Consider the following 21,548-nt stretch of genomic DNA (forward strand, 5'->3'; position numbering starts at 1 on the left):
CATTCAAATCATTTATGTAAATGACAAAAAGTAGAGGGCCCAGCACCGATCCTTGTGGCACTCCACTGGTCACAGGCCTCCAGTCTGAAAAACAACCCTCCACCACCACCCTCTGTCTTCTACCTTTGAGCCAGTTCTGTATCCAAATGGCTAGTTCTCCCTGTATTCCATGAGATCTAACCTTGCTAACCAGTCTCCCATGGGGAACCTTGTCGAACGCCTTACTGAAGTCCATATAGATCACATCTACTGCTCTGCCCTTCTTTGTTACTTCTTCAAAAAACTCAATCAAGTTTGTGAGACATGATTTCCCACCAATTCATAGCTGTTAAATTTGATCAGGGTGACATTTCTCAATTATAAACACAAATTATACCAGAAACAGACACATATCGACATTGAAAACCATATCAGTAACATTGACCACAAGGGCAGTTAGTGACATTAATATGTTCACTGTTCTGACCTTTCTTTCCCTATCGTTTACTTCTCTCTTATGTACTTTATTCTATGTTTCTCGTTGTTTCTTTGTAGGTACAGGATTTAAAACAAAAATGGATCTCTTCACATAAGAAGTGCAGCTCTAAGTATTTCTAATAGATGACTTTAAGTATAACTAGATCTCATGGAATATCTTGGTCTCCAAAGTACCTTAATATTAAGGTATAGGAATTTTCCCGACAGTGCAGTCACAGGATGTTTAGTTTGGACTGAGCAGTACAGTGTTCAACACAAAGTCTTTATTGAAGTAAACTTAAGATGTCTGCCTCTAGGGTGAGTGCCTCATGGTAGTAGTCACATGACAAAAGCAATAAGCAGATTATGACAGACATTTGTGTTTGATTGCATTTTAATCCAAACGTTCTCTTTTTGTTCCACAAAAAAAAGATAAAAATCACACAACACCAGGTTATAGTCCAACAGGTTTAATTGGAAGCACACTAGCTTTCGGAGCGACGCTCCTTCATCAGGTGATTGTGCACATGTCGTTATAATTAGGTTCATCTGGGTGATGTCCCTTCCGCAGAGAGTGTTATTCCTATGTTATTTGGTTTGCTGCAGTAGACATTGGGTTGTATTTCTGCATTTTGGGTTGCTGTGGACTTCTGAGTCTGATGATTGACGTATAGGTGTGCAGGTGCTGCTTCATCTCTTCCCAATCAGCTGCCTGCAGTATAGGAACAGCTTCTCAGCTGAGTCTAAGTGCCTGTGGTTGCAACAATATATCTGGTAGTTCACTTTGATCACTTGTGAACTAGTTTACATCAGCTCCACGCTAGTCCAAAGTTATCACTTGGGCTAGCTTTTGTTGAATGTTTGGACTCTGACTAGATCTCCAACACTCAATTCTCGCAATGGTTTAGCAGTCTTGACAAAATGAGATTTGGCTTTCCGCTATTTTATCATGCTTTGTCACTCACACCTGTTACTACTTCTGGCTTCCATAGTTTTTGCTTTTGGAAGAGTAGTTTATGTGTGGCATGACATTAGTCTTTGTATTGGACTCCTTTCCAAGCCTTCAGTATGTGTGCTTGTCCATTCAAGAATTGCTTTGTATATATCTGGGCCGGATTCTCTCAATTTATTTACACTGCCACCTCAAGCCTTTCCATTTGACTCTGGATAAATGTGGGGATAATGTATGGTTTTGAACTTGCCAATTTTTCATGAAGCAACTGAATTCTTCACTTGTGACACATTGGGAATGGAACAGTGTGCAAATTGAACATTCAACACACAGTCATTGAAGTTGACTGGTTCACTACCTATGACTTGAATTTTACTCTACTGTGACAAGATAATCAGTTCCTGGGAGTGTGAAGAGATCTCCTCCCAGCTTCATTTTGTCTGGGCTGTCATCAGCAGCTCTCTAGTTTGCCTAGCTCAATATTATTTAAAGCACTGAACTGCCCAGTGTGGTCCCTTCTTTTGTTGCTCATGTTTGGCCAGTACAGCATATCTCTTGCCTTCCTCAGACTTGATTCAATTCCTTAATGAGCTGAATGGCTGTACTTTAACATCTTTCCTCTCAACTCCTTTGGGATAATGACTATTGCCTTTATGCAATAGGCCAGCTCCGGCTGTCAATTCACTGCTGTATGCCCAATGTGCCATTATAGCAACTGATGTATCCTTGATGCTTTCTGGCCATCCTTTATCTCTACATCATGGAACAGTTGGAAATTTGCATCTTGTTAGTTTTCTTGAATGGAGCAAGGCACTAGGCTGTTGTATTCAGGGTTTCCACTGGGCTAATAACTTCCAGAGCAATACAAGCTGCTGTTTCACCTTGAACTTGGAATATTTCACATTTTCTTGTAGCATCCTCTACTGTCATCACCCAGATGGCTGCTCCTCAATAACATGTTTCCATTGCTTGTATGTCACATCCAGATGATATCTCTGCAATCAGAGTAACAGTCTTTGCAGACATTTTGGAACAGATGGTAGCAGCTTGAGAAAAATGCTTTGAAGTGATTTGTGGTTGGACTCAACTGTCACATTGTGACGTCTAAGTTGATATTGATGGAAGATCAGACCATAGGCCTTGTATTATGCCAATAGATATCCAGGTACAAAGCGCAGAACAATCACTGACCAAGGGCAGCACACAAATACTGCTGAAGACATCATGCAGAAAAGAAGAAAGCTTGGGGAAAGCAAGAAGCTGAATCATTTTGTACATACATTTATGGCTAAAAAGAAACACAACTAGCCAGTAAAGAGGGCCAATGGAGAGATACGGTTGAAGGCTCTGATGAATACACCATACAACAGATTAGTTCAGTCAAGTCAATATGTGAGACATGTTTCTGAACTGTTAGAATAAGGACTATAGAAGCCAAACATCAGGTCAATATAGAATGTCAGATAGATATTGGCACGTCATGAAACATCAAGACCTGTGCAGGGTGGTTCAACACAATGGTTCATAAATTAAGCCCTTGAAGGAAAGGTTCAGAGTATATAATGGCACCGTATTTGTCCCAGGAGGACAGGTTACTCTGCGAGTCCATTGAAATAACACGAGTGAGGATCTGGAGTTCCAGATCATTGAGCAAGCAATTATAACTTGTCATGAAAATGTTCTATCTGTTGATTCACAACCTTGACACTTCTGCACAGGTCAGTTGTTCTGCTGAGTGTGAGTTTGTCTTCTTTTAGTTGGAATGTTTTTACTTTTTGATCCCTTTTTCCTAGAACACTCAAATTAATTGATCCTTTAATTGTACCGGTTCACAGTTTTCTGCACGTGGTTTTAATGATGCTATCCTTGATCAATGCACTCTTTCCACTTTGTTCCCTCGTATTGAAAACATACTGCTCATGCATAACATTCATTTGAGGCTTAAATCATGTCTTCAAAGCTTTTAAAATTTCTGCTGTGTGTTTATTTCTGGAAATCAGAGAGGTTGAAGGGGGAGTAGTACTTTGAAACAATCTCTTCTCATCAGGGATAGAAGTGTAGTGGTTTGTACTTGTTCTGGCTTGACCAACAAATCCTTAATTATGATTCTGCCATTGTTCATAAAAATTCCCAGTTCTGTCTCTTATTCCTGGTGAACAGGAGTTGGTAGGGGAAAAGCTGCCATTTTTGCTCAAGGACTGATCTTCACTTTGTTTTCAACTAGCTGAAATCAAGTAAACCCTGCAGCTTTTTATTTCAGTTCACCATTTCCAACACCATGTTTGGTAGAAATATAGAAACATAGAAGATAGGAGCAGGAGGGGGCCATTCGAAACTGCTCCACCATTCATCACAATCGTCCAACTCAGTAACCTAATCCTGTTATCTCCACATAACCTTTGATCCCATTTGTCCCATGTGCTATATCTAGCCGCCTCTTGAATACATTCAATGTTTTGGCATCAACTACTTCCTGTGGTAATGAATTCCTCACCATGCTTTGGGTGAAGAAATGTTTCCTCATCTCTGTCCTAAATGATCCACCCCAAAATCTCAGACTGTGACCCCTGGTTCTGGACACACCCACCATCGGGAATATCCTCCTTGCATCTACCCCGTCTAGTCCTGTTAGAATAATGTAAGTCTCTATGAGATTCTCCCCTCAATCTTCAGAACTCCAGACAAAATAATCCTAACCGAGTCAATCTCTCCTGACACATCAGTCCCATCATCCCCAGAATCAGCCTGGTAAACCTTCGCTGTAATCCCTCAAGAGCATGAGCATCCTTCCTCAGAAAAGGAGACCAAAACTGCACACAATATGTAATTAGCAGTACTGTGTTCCACACAAGGCCTTCTTTTGAAGTGAAACCTATGAAATCTGCCTACAGGGGGATGTACCTCATGGTAGAGATCATATGACTATGGCATCCTAGCATAGACATTTGAACGTGATTGCAATTCAGTCCAAACACAAGAGGACACCATCCTCAGTCAGAAAATATAAACATTTGGTCTCCTGTGTGTTGGTTACACAAATAAAAGTGAGCAGTTAATCGATAAACATATCAAACCCGAAACAGGCCACATGATCAAGCCACCTTGTAAAGAATTCAGCTGGAATGCAGAGACATTTGAGGAAGTATTTTAAAAAGGCAGTGTCATCATGAAAGGTTGTTCACGAAGACTTCTATTCAAAGTGTGAGAACAGACATATCTGAATGATGAAAAGATAAATTCAACATAATTGACATCATTGCTTTATTGTTAGCAAACAAGTAAAACCAAAAGGTTTTGGCAACACCTTTTCATTCATACTGGGCAAAAGCTCTCCTCCCTGGAGGAGGTGAGAGAGATAGAGGAATTTCTTCAGCCGGAGTGTGGTGAATCTGTGGAACTCATTGCCACAGAAGGCTGTGGAGACCAAGTCTCTGAGTGTATTTAAGACAAAGATAGATAGATTCTTGATTAGTAGGGGATCAAGGATTACTGGGAGAAGGCAAGAGAATGGAGTTGAGAAACATTATTGGCCATGATTGAATGGAGGAGCAGACTAGATGGGCTGAATGGCTGAACTTTGCTCCTACATCTTATGGTATTATGACAACAGGAGAAATAATTGGGTGAACTGACTCCTGAGAGATTCTCATCTTCTTTTCACAACCTTACCCATTAAGCTCTGGATGAATAGGTCAATTTGGAAACATTTATTCGACCCATTACTAATTAAAGCCCTTAACTGCTCAATGACCAAATGAGGGCCTCAACTCATGACTTCCCTGATTACTTGTCTTCCCAGCAGGTGAGAAAGGTGGTTAGTTTCCCAACTGGGAAATCTGCCTACCAGGGTGGATGATGTGCCTCTGTTGTCCCAATCAGCAGGGTGGGGGTGGCAATTGGAGGCAGGGATGAAGGGACAAAGGGATATCTCTGAAAACCACCCTATTACCTATGTCTCTGACCGTCCATCTGTCCTCCATCTGTCCTCAACAAGACCAAATGATATTGCCACTGGACATCCCGAGGGGTAAGCCTCCACTGACTGGTTTTAGGACCCAGATACATCTGTTGATTCGGGACACCTTGCAATAGGCCAAGTCACTGATGTGTTCTCTGGTTATCAGCTGTTAACAGGCTGGTTGGTATATGACAGATTGTGCTATCTCGGCGAATAGGGGTGGTGTGTTAGTTGTCAACTCCCACACTTTGACTGAAAATGGGAACAGTGCTCCTACACGAAGCCAGTGATTGTCCATCTTTTTTCTTTAAATTATGCCGTCAGACAAAAACCATCTAGCAACAGGGATTTAAGTGGAAGAAGAAATAAGTGTGAAATACATAAAGCATTTCCTAATGTTTGGGGTTGAAAATGAGTGGACTCAGAAATTGTTTGTTGACTTCCTTGTTCCTTTCATTTTGTTTTTAACCCCTGTCTACCAGATCTGCAGATTTCTGGCCAAGAATGATGATGTCTGACCACTCATTGTAGATCCTCTGTAATTAGTCTGACAGATTAAAAAAAACAGCAACCACTGAGTCCCTTGTGCTTCCTCACCTCTTCTGTTAAGAATGGATGACTTTTCTCAATGTGGAGACACCAGTGTTGAACTGGAGTGTACGAAGTTAAAAATCACAGAACACCAGGTTATAGTCCAATGGGTTTATTTGGAAGCACTAGCTTTCCGAGTGCTGCTCCTTCATCAGGTGGTTGTAGAGTATAAGATTATAAGACACAGAATTTATAGCATAAGTTTACAGTGTGATGTAACTGAAATTGTATATTGAACAAGACTTGGATTGTTTGTTAAGTCTCTCATCTTTTAGAATGACCATGTTGGTTTCAGTTCTTTCATATATAAATCGCAAAACTCAAGTGAAGTTTAGAATGTATCTTTTAGAAAAAAAGTCCCTGAGATCATACACTGCGTTGGGCTCCCTCATTGGGCATCCAGATCCAACCGCCATGGCCACAATCCTTCCCCACCCACCATGTGTCCAGAGTCCATGACTATGCTTCAGGGGCCTCCCAGGAATCTCAGCAGCAGACTGCTCTCCCGAGCACTATCAGTCAATCAGATTGGACAGCAGTTTCATTGCATTGACAGGGAGGGGGCAAACTCCAATTAAGTATTCTTTCTGAGGGACAGCCTCTTCTTTTAGAGCCAGCTGGTCTGCCATCAACATTTCTTCCACAGATTGTGATGGGACTGAGCAACCACCAACTCCCACGCCGTTAAATCCTCTTTGGATAATCCAGCCCCTGATCTCTGTTCCTTATTCCAGATCGGAAAATCCTGCTCTCGGTGCCAGTTTAACATATCGTCTAAGAGATGGCAGCACTGACAGTGGCTGCACTTCCACAGATGTGCCTGAAGGTGGCAGTCCACAACAGCTTTCTACACTCAAGTTTGTGGAGTGAAACCTAAAAACTGTCTGACCCATGGACTCGAGTGCTGGCAAATGAACCACACATTTAAGACTGATCATTTTTGTAATGATGAAGCACCATTAGCTGTGGCAGTGAATTTTGTGAATAGACAAAATACAAGTAAGCTATTAAAGGTGAGGTTTATTTCCAAAGGAGTTTAAATTCATGTCTCCATCCAAAACAGCATAAGGGATGAGCACATACCACATTGCCCATGACACTCACATCCCATGAAAGAATTAATTTTTAAAAACTATTGATATAGCTGGTTCAGTGAGTCGGCAATGGCAACCTTCAGGATGTTGATAATGAGGAATCCACCAGTCGTAATGACATTGATGTCAATGGTTAGATTCTTCTTGTTGTAGATGGTCATTACCTGGCACTTGTATGGCATGAATGTCACTTACCACTTTGCAGCCAAAGCCTGGTGTTGTCTAAGCCTTATGGCATGTTGGCATGGACTGCTTTAGTATCTGAAGAGTTGCAAATGTTGCTAAATATTGTGCAATCATCAGTGAACATCTCCACTTCTAACCTTTTAATGGAAGGAAGGTCATCGATGAAACTGCTAAAGATGATTGGGACAGGACACTACCCTAAGGAATTCCTTCAGTGATGTCCTGGAACTGAAATGACTGGCCACCAAAAGCCACAACCATTTTTCTTTAAGCTAGGTATGACACCACTCTCCAGTGAATTTTTCCCTTGATTCCCACTGAATTCAGTTCAACTAGGGCTCACTGCACAATTGATGCAAAGGCTGTCTTGATATCAACAGTAGGCACTCTCACCAGTTTAAGATATACCTCTTACTGCTACATTAGCTGAATGAAACGATATATATCTAAAGCACAACATGGCGAGTTCTTGGACATTGAAGTTTGCCAAGTCAGAGTGGCGTTTCCATCTTCAGTATTTCTTCCAAGTTGTGTTCGACATGGAGGAGTACTGAATCATAGGCTGAGGATGTGCAGTAGGTAGCAATCAACAGGAAGATTTCTTGCCTAGATTTGATGCCGTGGGACTTCATGGGGTTTAGAGTCAATGTTGAGGACTGCCAGATGTGGAGCTACGGAGGCTGAGGGGTGACCTTACAGATGTTTAGAAAATCATGAGGAGAAATGATGGGGTGAATAGTCAAGGTCTTTTCCCCAGGGTAGGGGAGGATGGTCGAAAACTAAAAGTTATAGGTTTAAGGTGAGAGTGGAAAGATTGAAAAAGGACTTGAGAGATAACTTTTTCTTGAAGAGGGTGATGAATGTATGGAACAAGTTGCCAGAGGAAGTGGTGGAGGCTGGTACAATTACAGCATTTAAAAAGGTATCTGAATAGGTACATGAATAGGAAGATATTAGTGAGAAATGGGTCAAATGTTAGCTTATGGGACTGGGTCAGATTGAGATATCTGGTCAGTGCAGACGAGTTGGACCAAAGGGTCTGCTTCTGAGCTATATGACTCGCTGACAAATTTGTCCTAACTATATTCCACTGTAGAGCCAACTCTAGTAGTTCTCTCCTGTTGGTTTGACAGGATGTACCAAGGAGTGGTAAGGTGTGTCAAGTACTCGTCTGCAAGTTACTATTCTGTGACTATGACTATCTCACTCTGTTGCTCAGCTAGTCTGCAGGACAGCTCTCCTAATTTTGGCCACAAATCCCCATAGGGTGCAGGGGCTCAGTGCTTGGATCATTGCTGAGCAATCTGCCAATCTTATTCCTTTTGCTCTTTTCTGTAGTTGATCAGCACAACAAAGCAGCTTGCATTTTGCAGGACAGTTAAGAGTCAACCACAATACTGAAGGTCTGGACTCACATGTAGGTTGAGCCAGGTAAATACAGCAGATTTCCATACCAACAGGACTTCAGAAAGTAACTCATTTTAACTTTTCATGTTAATTTAAAATGAACAAGGAGGGTGAAGACCATCTGACTGGTTAGTTTGATGGCCTAGTTTGGCCTTCCAACCAGTTGAATTGATGCTGACAGCCTTCTGTCTTGCTTTCCAAATTTAAATGATTACTTGTGGCCATCTCCAAGCGGGGGGACAAGTTGATACATTGTTTGAAATGCTGACTATCAGTTTGATATATTGACATTTGATATGAAAAGGTTAAAGGCTATTCATTTCACAAGGGCAATAGGATGAAGATCTCCCTGGGTCTAGGGAGGCAACACACCATTTTGATTTCTCACTTCGGCCGCAGAAATGTCTGTCTCTGCCTCTGGCTAGAGAGTCCCCTATCACAATAGATCGCTTGGAACCTGGCATACCCTTTGTTACATTAGAGCTACTCTCAATACCAGAAACTTGGCTGTTCGTGTTACACTCCCCTGAGAGTCCATCACCCCCTACATTTTCCAAAACAGCACACTTGTTTGAAATGGGAATAGCTACAGGAGACTACTGCACTACCTGCCTCCACCTCGTATCTTCCTGGAGTTAACCCATCTACCTGACCATATGTGCAGCTTTTCTCCTTTCCTATAACTGCCATCCACCACACCCCCTAGCTCCTGTAAATTCCTCCTTGCCTCCAAATGCCACTCCAACCAATCCATGCAATGTGATAGGATATGCAACCGAAGACACTTCTTGCAGACATAATCATCAGTAACATGGAAACTCTCCCTAAACTCCCACATCCGACAGGAAGGGCACATCGCACTACTAAAGGCTATCTTTGCACCTTAACAATCTACAGAAAATAGCACAGTCTTATTGCTCTAAAAAACACTGCTCCAGGCTAGCTTAGTACCTATGTTTTATATTTTGTTAAATTTAAATTTAACCAGAATACAGGTCTCAATAAAATGTATAATCAATAAAGAACCCATACTACTGACTATTGTGGATTGTTTTATTAAAAAATTACAACAAGGTTACACTGACAAACCTTGCTGCCGTGCTGTGAGCTCCCCTTCACGGGTTCCTCCGCGGTCAGCGTAAATTTCACTGTTTGTTCATTTTTCTTGGACATGCTCCAATGTCCAGAGATATTTGAACTCAAACAGCAAAGGCAGTAGCTGTGCAGATTCACTGCTGTGTCAGACAGCAGGGTACATTTCTTTCTCATTTGATTCACTGACCATGTGTCCTCTGACCTTTGTCTCTCTTCCTCCTTTTTAAAGTGCTGTTGTTTTGATCTTCTTTTCCCCATAGTTCCAAACCAATGCAACAGCATATAAAAAAGCAAATACTGCTTCTGAAATTTGAGGAAATCACCTCCAACAGCTAAAATACCTTAAGAAAGGAGCGGCTATTACAGCCACAATGTTTCCCTTCCTCCATCTTGGATTACGCAGAATCTTCTTTGAGACTATGTAGTGATTGGTACAATTGAATGGCTTACTATGCCATTTCAGAGGGCAATTGAGAATCAACCACATTGCTATGGATCTGGAGTCACATGTAAGACAGACCAAGTGAGGATGGCAGATTTCCTTCCCTGAAGTGCATTCATGAACCAGATAGGTTTTTCCAACAATCAACAATGGATTCATAGTCATCAGTAGATTCTTAACTCCAGATTTTATTTTTTATTGAATTCAAAATTCTACCATTTGCTGTAGCAGGATATGGACCCATGTCACTAGAACATTAGCTGAGTTTCTTGATTAATAAGTTAGCAATTGGACCATCGCCTACACCTATTACAGAGATAGTAAGCTGCGAGTGACAAATCCAGCTGCAATGGTGACCTGTAAGAGTATTCTAGAGCATTGAGCTGAAATGCTATCATAAAGTCATCACTATTTAAGCCATGATGAAGACCATTCAGCCCACCGGTTGGTTATCAAACTAGTTTGCACTGAATTGTTTGGTGACATAGTTGTGTGCTCCAGATTTACTTGTGCCGTCAACAATTATTGTCGGTCCCTGTATTAAAAATACCTTTCAGAGTGGAAGAAACCCCACCTAACTACCTACATTGTACAATCGGTTTGAATTTTTTTGTAACCTTGGTTCAGGTGGCAGCTAGATAGCAATTGCCAGTGTTGCTCAAATTGAGGCAGTTGGCATTTCTTTGTACTGGTTACAAAAGATGAGTTTAATATTATTAACAACACCAACAAATCTCCAGTTCTTAGATATAACAAACCAACAAATCTCCACTAGCACTGGTTATTTGGTGCTGTCCAGGAGATTATGGACGGATGATCAGAAATGAAAGAAAACTGTGACAAAAATTAAAACAGGAAAATACTTTCCTAACAGGAATGTACTTTTGCAGCACTCGGACTCTTACAGGATTAGCATTCCAAACTCAAAAATTCATAATGTGTGCTTTATCTTTATAAAATGTCTCTATTTCCATTGCATCAGAAAACTAATGATATGAGAGTTGATATAATCAAAATTTCATGATGGTTAGAGAAATACACACTAGATATTTTGTGAGAAAGATCTCTGGCACTATCTATCGCTCTGAACTGCAACATGGGCATTTGAAAACCTCCAAAGCTGACAGAGTGCCTGCAGTATCATGTTCAGATCAGACACATGATTTTTTTGTGAGTTAAGTAAGACTGAAAACTCGAAACTGGCAGGTAATTATCTTTAGCCCACTCTGTTAGAGAGAGGCAAATGTTTATATAACTTGGGGCATGCCATTCCATCATGTCAAGCATGTTCAAGAGAAGGAGGCAGGAACTATCACAGCAGATTGTGGGATTAAACCAACACTGTTAGCAGCATCCTGCACTATAGTCTAGCCATTTATCCATCCAACTGAGCTAACAAATTCAAACAATTACTCAAAAATGTACTTCACTTATTTATCTCATGATTGTATGTTGTTCAGGATAATGTTTTCAAGCTTTTCAAGGGAGTTTTTAATTGTCCAGTTTATCTCATGGAAAATCATATATTATAAATAAAGGTGATATGCAACTTAGTTGTATTAATAAATATTGAAATAAATGAACAGTCATTGTCACCTTGGCATTTCCTCTGCGTGTTGTAAGTGCAATGTATGTGAGGTACAGCGCCATCTCTTGACAGGTAGCTGTCATTGGCTTGCATGATTGAGGTCCAGTTAATTTGAAATGCAGCAAGAACAATTTTTCTTTCAAACCTTATTTTTGGGAACAAGTTATTTCTGTTCTATGGCGTAATTAATTTTAATGTCCTCCTCTATATTCTAAGCCACACTGTTCCACATGCTGTGTATTCAGCCATCAGGCATCCACTAATTGTATTTTAAAGCAACCATTATATAAGGTTAAAGTAACCAAACATTATATTCTGGTTAAGGTAACCAGACACACCGATTTTATGAGAACAGTTTGAGCTTTTCAATAACATTTGTGTGTCCCAATTTTTTTCTGGATTACTCAAATATGCCTGGGGATCTCTCCTGATGAGTTAGACAGAAGGGTTTGTTTCCATGCTTTATGACTCTATGACTCTACAAAACATTTACACTGGCACATGAATAGGAAAGGTTTAGAGGGCTATGGGCCAAATGCAAGCAAATGGGACTAGTCTAGTTTGGGAAACTTGGTTGGCATGGATGAGTGGACAGAAGTTGAAATGTCTGTTTCTGTGCTGTATGACTCTCTGACTCTATCTCCTCCCACCATCTGTTGCATTTCATTTCATATATCCATTGATAACATACAATGACAGGATTGAATGATGTGATTTTGGGTCCAACACAGTGCTTGACCTGATGCAGGAATGCTGATGTTATCCCTTGTGACACAAGAAACTGGGCAAGAAATCATGGCATTAAAGAATCCAACAGACATCTATTACAGATAACTATTATGGACAAAAAAATACATTCATAAGCACCTAAGTGTGTGGGTTAGCATTAAACTATTAGTTACAATATAACAGCATGCTTTCAGTAGCAAGTCATGCTTCAGATAGTCACTGGGGTAAGATGGAGACTGAGATCTTTATATCTTCAGGGCACACGTTATGAAACAATGATCAGCTCGTGAGCACATGTTAAAGATGTTCTGATGTACTGACTATGAGACATAACACAATTTCTCTAAGACTAGATTCATGATAAATTGTAAATTATGGACAGGGCCAGACTGATATCTGGATGTTGGCCAATCATCAATTGTGATAAAAGTCTTTGGTCAGTGGGTCATGTGAGGGGAGCTTCCTCCAATTAGAGGTACTGATGCTAATTGGTGTGTCAGCTCTCATGAATCACATTTTCTTGCTATATTCCTCAACTTTTTACACTTTTTAATGTTTATTGGATTAAAAAAAGTGCTACAAGTGTGTAATTAGACCACTGTCATTTTCCGTTTCATTAAAAACTCTGGGTGCAATCTTCCTGTTCTTGAAGATAGCAAGGTAGCGAGAAGGGGACATAATGAGGTGAGTTGTCCTTAGAAACCCACCTCCTTCTCATCCCCCAAATTCTGCGTGAGAAGGTCCATGGGCAACTTTCTCAATTTATCAACAATTAAAACCCTTAAAGTGATCAATGAATGGCCATTGAAGGGCCTCGATATATCACATCACCAATCTCCTGCCTGGCTGCCATGCAAGAGACGTTTACCACAGGGAAATCAGGGTCATAGTCGTCCCAATCTGACTTCTGCCCTTGCTTCCAACCCCTATAATCGAATTGTCTCCACAAACCCACACTGCAAGAACAGAATATAAAGTACTTGATTCTTGCCATTGAATCCCTAAGGTAAAAACAATGACTGCAGATGCTGGAAACCAGATTCTGGATCAGTGGTGCTGGAAGAGCACAGCAGTTCAGGCAGCATCCGAGGAGCAGTAAAATTGACGTTTCGGGCAAAAGCCCTTCATCAGGATTGAAGGCAGAGAGCCTGAAGGGTGGAGAGATATTTCTCCACCCTTCAGGCTCTCTGCCTTTATTCCTGATAAAGGGCTTTTGCCCGAAACATCGATTTTACTGCTCCTCGGATGTTGCCTGAATTGCTGTGCTCTTCCAGCACCACTAATCCAGAATCTGGTTTCCAGCATCTGCAGTCATTGTTTTTACCTAGGTGAGACAATGAGTTTTCTTGACGGTGGAAGTGGCATTTTAGTTGCCACTGGACCCACTTGCTTTAAAACAAAATGGGAAATCCCTGCTCTCTCTCCCTGTTTAAACAGCATACTTTACATATATTGAAACTTGACCTCATTTCACCTCAAATAATATTGAAAACTGCTAAACAGAGAATCCAAATTCAGCTCTAAGTGTCACATTCTGCAGGCAAAATCATTAATTTCATTTGGAGGCTTTTGGGAGAAGCTAGGAGAAAGTGAGGACTGCAGATGCTGGAGATTGACATTTCGGGCATAAGCCTTTTATAAGGAAAGACATCCTGATGAAGGGCTCATGCCCCAAACCTCGATTCTCCTGCTCCTCGGATACTGCCTGACCTGCTGTGCTTTTCCAGCGTCATGCTCTCGACTTTTGGAACAAGCTAAAGCCCTCAAGTAACAAACTTTTACTAAGGGGAGTAAACCACACAAAATATAATTGATTGGATAAATGTAACCAAAAGACATTGAAATATTTGTATCTGAGTACTTAAAAATTTTACTCAACTTCAGAAAACCATTTAGTGACCAGATTGTGCAGTTGATTCCCAATATAAAATATGTAGAAAAACGTAGAATGCTCCTTCACCTTTGATGGTATTATGTTGCCCTTAATGGGTTTTACACCGAAATTGGTTAATTGGATGAAAAGTATCATGGCTGATTTGATGGTGGGGAAAACAATATTCAGTTCTGTGTAAGAGCATTTCTATATATATTTTTTTTTTTTTTTAAAAACTCAGAATTGTAGTGAGTTATTGTGGTGGAGTGGTAGTATATCTACCTCTGATCCAGGTTCAAATCCCACCTACACTATGTGTAAAAGTCCCTCTGAACAGATTGACCAACACCAAAACTTAGAATAGGGTGAAACAGCCATCTTTACCTGGTCTGGACTCCAAAGCCACAGCAAAGTGAACTACCGAGGGCAGTCAGGGCTGGGCAATAAATGTTGGTCTATCTAGTGACACCCACATCCTGTGAATGAATGTTTGTAAAGGTGCATTGCAACTAAAGACAAGAACTTAGTGTAGGGAAAACACGTTAATGTGGAAGTATGACAAAAATGTGACAACAGCAAGTAAATATTTGTAGCCAACCCATTGACCAAAGGCATAATACTTTTTAAGTAAGTTATAGATAGTTACGTAAATGAAACGTAAGTTCCTACAATTGTTTTTCCTCCTTGACAGCATAATGATGATGTTATCTGAAGTGATGTCTCTGTGTCTTTGAATTGGAAGAAAGGTTAATTTTCAATGTCGTAGTTCTGTAGAGTTGGTCAAGATCCTGACCACAGTGACTTCCATTGTCTTCCCACATTTAGCAATCACCTGGGTGCAGTGGGTGATTTTGGGGATACATTGAGAGGATGAATGTTTTTCTCATGGCCCAGATACTGAACACTGCAGCTGCTCAGTGAGGAGGGTTGATCAACTTCCTGCTGCTTAATGCCACTGATGATCTCCAATTTACGTTTATTTTCACTGCCCAGGTTTTACAAATATGCATTCCTTTGGCAGGGAAGCATTCCATGTACAAGCAACTCTCTGCTTGTGTATGTGGCCACAAACCCAGACAGTGACTGCGTGCAGGGTACTTGACCAAGGAGACCATCACTGTAAATACTGTTAGAAGTTCCATCTTTTGGATGAGATGTTAACAATGGACCATGTACAACCCAGAGGGAAACACCAGTAAACAATATCAGTAATAGTTGGAAATGCATGGACTGGTCGTACTGGAGCTCCATTTTGAAATAAGTGTAAGATGATCAGTGTGTCATTTGCATGTTTTACTGGTTTTCCTTTAAGATGCTTCAGGGTTCAAGAGGATGCTAAAGATTGCATTATCCTGTTTGAAAAAATGCCAGGAGTTTACCCATTGTCTTTTACAGCATTCCTAGATCAATTTATAAACTTAGCTGCCAAATGCCTCAAAATTAAAAATTCCCAAGGAGACAGACACCAAGAGGAAATAAATGTTGTAGCATCACTGGTTCCATCACAAATTTCGAAATGTACCTTTGCACAAACTGAGTTTTTGTGGACTCCACCTAATCTCTGTCACACATCTGCTGAAACATTGAGTGGAACTGCAACTAATTTTTTTCAAGATCTCATCTTACAGAACACACCTTATAATCACAACACATCAGTTGATCTCTGAGACTTCAAAATATGCTTCCGGAAGCAAGACTCAACTTATTCACCAAGTATAAAATGAATTAGTGTAGGAAGCTGTCATTGTAAAATGGCGAAAAAATGTACCAATAATTCAAATTAAATCAACATGACATATTTTATTAAATGAATTAATTCTACAAAGTTACCTTTAAACAATCTCAAAACACTTTTTGCCATTTTATATCAAAGAATAGATGAAAATTTAGGAGGCATGTTAGTACATCTGCAGATGACACCAAATTGATGGCGTAGTGGACAATGCAGAAGATTATCTAACATTACAAAGAGATCTTGATCAAGTGGGTCAGTGGGTTGAGGAGAGACAGATAGAGTTTAATTTGGATAAATGTGACCTATTGCATTTTTATAATACAAACAAGTACTTACACAATTACTGGCAGGGCCCTGGGTAGTGTTGTCGATCAGAGAGACCTAGGGGTTCAGGTACATAATTCTTGGAAATTTGCATCACATGTAGAACAGGGTGGTTGAGCAAGCATTTGTCACACTTGTTTCATTGCTCAGCTTTGACTATAAGAGTTGGGGTGTCATATTGAGGTTATACAGAACCTTTGGTGAGGCCTCTGTGTACTGTCTACAGTTCTGGTCATCCTGTTATAGGAAGGTTATTATTAAAGTGGATAGGATACAGAAAGGATTTACCAGGAACGTTGCTGGGATTAGAGTGTTTGAGATATAAAAATAGACTGGGACTTTCACTGGAGCATAGCAGGTTGACGACTGACCTTATTAAGATTTATAAAATGATGAGGGACATAGATATGGTGAATTGCTAAGGTTGTTTCCCGAGGGTAGGGGAGTTCAAAACTAGGGAGCAGATTTTTGAGGTGAGAGGAGAAAGATTTTAAAAAGACATGACGGACAACTTTTTTTACACAGAGACCAATTCATATGTGGAATGAACTGCCAGAGAAAGTGGTGGACGCAGGTACAGTTAAAATGTTTAAGAGATTTGGATAAAATTCATGAATGGGAAAAGTTTGGAGGAATATGGGCCAAGCGCAGGAAGGTCAGATAAGTTTAGTTTGGGAACATGTTTGGCATGAACTGGTTGGACTGAAAGGTCTGTTTCCATTCTGTATGACTCTATGAGTTATTGGCTTCCAATGCAAATAGTTAATCAAATTCAATCGAAGTTGTTTTGGCTATGGCATTTAAGAACACAAGAAATAGGAACAGGAACAGACCACACTGAACTCATCCCACAATTTTATGTGATCATGTCTAGTATTTAGCTTCAGCTCCACTTCCCATATCCCTTGATTCAGGGGAACAGAACCCTGTTTATCCCAGTTTTAAACATATTCAACAATGAAATATCCACAATACTGTGGGCTAGAGAATTCCAAAGATTTAAATCCCTTTGAGAGAAGTAATTTCTCTTCGTCTCACTCCCAAATAATTGGCCCTTTATCCTACTCCTGTACTCACATGTTTTGAATTCCCTAACTCGTGGAAATAACTTCTCACCATCTACCCTGTGAGGCCCCTTCAGGACCTGGTATGCCTCAGTGAGATTGCCTCTCATCTTTCTAAATGCTAGAGAATATAAGCATTGCAAGAAACCTACTTGAGATCAGCTTAGATATTTTCAGTTTCAAAATCATCCCTTCACAATAAATCATCTCTCTATTGATGTGATTGAATATTCTGCATTCTTGAAGGGTATGATAGTAACTTGTGGATCTCATCAGTGGATGACTAAATCACAAAAAAAAACATTGAGTGGAGCAACATTGTTTGTGAAGGTTATTTCTCTACCATCAATTCATGTATTCAATTAAAGGCAAATGTGATACTTGAAGGACTTGTTGAAGCACACATTCATCCAAAGATTGAATTATGGATATTAGACAGCCTGATTTATCTGCAGATTGGATAGTTTTTCTTTGCAGGCACGCCTTGATTTAAATGAGTTTATGGGACTAAACAATACCCACTGCATTCTCTGACTACACCACTGGACATCTATGCTGCATATTTTTGATCCACAGCTTCACTTCATGCTCATCCATTCAACTGTTATTGCAGACATGGACATAATTCCTGCATTTGAAAATTACATGTTAATAATGAATTAATTTTGCTCCATCAGTTTTACAGGATAATACCACTCTTATTACCTATACTTTTCATTAGAATTGTTTGTAGAGTTTTCTGCTCCACAGTTTAGATGCTGGGTACATTGAAATAATGGCCCATGTTGACATGTCCACGTTGCTGATGTTATTATAAACACTTTTTTTTCCTACTGCCTGATAATTTTTTTGGAAACTGATAATTTTGGCATTGAGATCTTTTGGTACTCTCTACGCTGTCCAGGACTTCTGTCAAAACACTAGACTTTTTGTTTCCATAAAGTGGCTACACTAACCAGCCTCGGAACACTTCAACCCAGGGCATCAATGTGAACTTCACCAGTTTCCTCACTTCCCCTCCCCCTCTCTCCACCCTGGAGACTCCCTGCCTCTATTCCTGATGAAGGGCTTTAGCCTGAAACGTCGATTTTCCTGCTCCTCGGATGCTGCCTGACCTGCTGTGCTTTTTCAGCACGACTCTAATCTAAACTCTGGTTTCCAGCATCTGCAGTCCTCACTTTTGCCTACACTAACCAGCTGGTGCTTTGAAATCTTTGCTCAACTCAATGTTTGACTCACTTCAGTACAAGTTTAGATTCTTCACTTCTGGTAAAAACGTAAGCATTCTGACAGAGGGCCTAGTCCAGTATGTACAACTCAAGGCCAGGTTAATAGCTGGTCCCTGATCTCATGACATGTTTGATCAGGAGCAGCTTCTTCAACTTCCATTCTGGCAATAGATTTTTTATTGAATTCCTCAATGTAACACAGCTATTTGATGGATGAACAAATGTTACGCTTTCTAGTTTGAAACTAGCTTTGTACTGCACTTCATTTTTGTCAGATAACTATCTTTGTTTGTTGTACGTCGCTGTTTGGACATGTCTGAAACTCCAGCACATTTTCTTGGCAGCATGCTTGATCCCATGAGCTAACTTATAAAACAAGTCAATCTTGAATTTCTGAGGTGAAATATTGAGGCCAACCCCTAATGTAAGTTTAATATTTCTTAACAGAAAAGGAGTGTCAACTCATACACAGAGAATAGGCTTAAATACAATTTTTGATGCTCGTTGGTTTCAGCTTTTAGAAAAAAAATGAATTAAATCATTGTATCCAAAGCACCAGGAGGAATCCTGAAATACAATGCAGTTGAAATAAAATGCAACCTATTTGGTTGCCATGAGATGTCAGCTTTGGTCATAGACTTTTATTCAGCACTTTTTTTATTTATCAGTCTTTTTGGGAGTATGTCATGACATTTTTGAGCTTTACTTATCAGCTTTTCTGGGTTTCATAGATTGTATGTGGTGTTGTTTACATAACAATAGACTAAATGGCCACTTAACTAGTTGTCATATTTTCTGTGCAGTAGCTGTGAAAACTTCAAAATAATTTGCTGTTTGTGAGGAGCTTTGATGGTTTTCTGAGAGATGTGACAGGTTTTGAAGTGGTAATCTGTGTCATTTCAGGCCAGCTGCAGTATGGATCCAGGCCCTGAGAAGTTGTCTCACATACAGGGTCAGGTGAATGATGTAAAGGGCATCATGTCACAGAACATTGAAAAGGTTCTGGAAAGAGGAGAAAAACTGGATGACCTGATCATTAAGACAGATGATCTCCAAGCATCTGTAAGTATCTCACTTTCCCAATTGAAAATGGTGAATGGAAAAAAATACATTCCTTCTTATGTTTAGCCTCAGAAACAGTTTACTAATAATATTTCATGTTTTTTTTCACTGCATATAATCTCTGCTTAAGGCTATGGATATTCAGCGGAAGGATTCCATATGTTTAATCAAGTATACGCATATCAAAAGTGCAGTCAGACACAGAGTAAAACTATACCTATGTTACCTCATTGGTGCCTTTTAACCACAATCCATTTTCTACACCAGCATTCATATAGTCATAGTCACAGAGATGTTCAGCATGTAAGTAGACCCTTTGGTCCAACTTGTCCATGCCAATAGATATCCTAACCCAATCTAGTCCCATTTTCCAACACTTGGTCCATATCCCTCTAAACCCTTCCCATTCATATGCCCATCCAGAAGATTTTAAATGTTGTAATTGTACCAGCCTCCACCACTTCCTCTGGCAGCTAATTCCATACACGTACCACCTTCTGCATGAAAAAGCTGCCCCTTAGGTTCATTTTATATCTTTTCCCTCTTGCCCTAAACCTATGCTCTCTAGTTCTGGATTTCCCCACCACAGGGAAATTTGTCTATTTATCCTATCTATGCCCCTCATGATTTTATAAACCTCTATAAGATCACCTCTCAGCCGCCACTGTTCCAGGGAAAACAGCACCAGCCTATTCAGCCTCTCCCTATAGCTCAAGCCCTCCAAACCTGGCAAAATCTTTGTAAATCTTTTCTGAATTCTTGCAAGTTTCACAACATCCTTCCGATAGGATGGAGATGAGAATTGCACAAAATATTCCAAAAGTGGCCTCACCAATGTCCTGTACAGCCGCAACATGACCTCCCAACACCTGTACTCATTGGTCTGACAAATAAAAGATAGTATACCAAATGCCTTCTTCACTATCCTATCTATCTGCAACTCTACTTTCAAGGAATTATGCACTCCAAGGTCTGTTTATTCAGCAACAATTTCCAGGACCTTTCCATTAAGTTCTGCTCTGATTTGCCTTTCCAAATGCAGCACTGCATATTTATCTAAATTAAACTCCATCTGTCACTCCTCAGCCCACCAGCACATCTGATCAAGATCCCGTTGTACTCTGAGGTAACCATTACACCTCCACTACACCTCCAATTTTGGTGTCATCTGCAAACTTACTAACTCTACCTCCTAAGTTCGCATCCAAATTATTTATATAAATGATGAAAAGCAGTGGCACCAGCACCGATCCTTGTGACCCAAAACTGGTCACAGGCCTCCAATCTGAAAGGCAACCCTCCAGCACCATCACCCTGTGTCTTCTATCTTCAAGTCAGTGTGGCGCTTTTCTTAATTAATCTACCATTTGTATCTGTTTGTAAGCAGTACGTCTGGGACAGATCCCTGCAAGCCAGCAATGGGAAAATCACATTGTTGGTGCAGTATAGATAGTTTGTGTCTACTCATTGGAGCTTAGAATAATGAGAGACAAAATTATTGAAACATACAAGTTTTTAAGGGACTTGACAGGGTAGATGTGGAAAGGTTAATATCCTTCGTGGTAGAATCCACCCGCAGGAGGCATAATCTTATAATAGGGAATAAAATGAGGAGGAATTTCTGGTCTCAGAGCTTTTGGAATTATTTACTGCAGAGGGCTGCTGAGATTCGGTCATTAAGTATATTCAAGGCTGAGAGATTTTTAATCAGTAAGGGCATCAAGTGTAGTATGGGAAAGGAAGGAAAATGGAAATGAGCCCTA

The 21,548-nt window shown here is 40.2% G+C and overlaps 1 protein-coding gene across 7 annotated transcripts in view; it reads left to right on the top strand.

Moving 5' to 3' along the window:
- The window catches only part of si:ch73-234b20.5 (uncharacterized protein LOC449923 homolog), a 43,029-nt gene that overhangs the window by 2,696 nt on the left and 18,785 nt on the right, over positions 1 to 21,548 (top strand). For 5 of the 7 annotated variants that reach the window (XM_043695039.1, XM_043695030.1, XM_043695021.1 and 2 more), the window contains exon 2: positions 19,627 to 19,785. In XM_043695039.1, the coding sequence (XP_043550974.1) occupies positions 19,627 to 19,785 (159 nt within the window). Of the gene's footprint in view, positions 1 to 6,691; positions 6,971 to 18,676; positions 18,772 to 19,626; positions 19,786 to 21,548 lie in introns of those variants that run through there. The other 2 variants (XM_043695047.1, XM_043695052.1) reach the window with 2 other exon arrangements.

This window comes from Chiloscyllium plagiosum, chromosome 1, assembly GCF_004010195.1.
Source record: "Chiloscyllium plagiosum isolate BGI_BamShark_2017 chromosome 1, ASM401019v2, whole genome shotgun sequence".
In the NCBI taxonomy this organism is placed as follows: Eukaryota; Metazoa; Chordata; class Chondrichthyes; order Orectolobiformes; family Hemiscylliidae; genus Chiloscyllium; species Chiloscyllium plagiosum.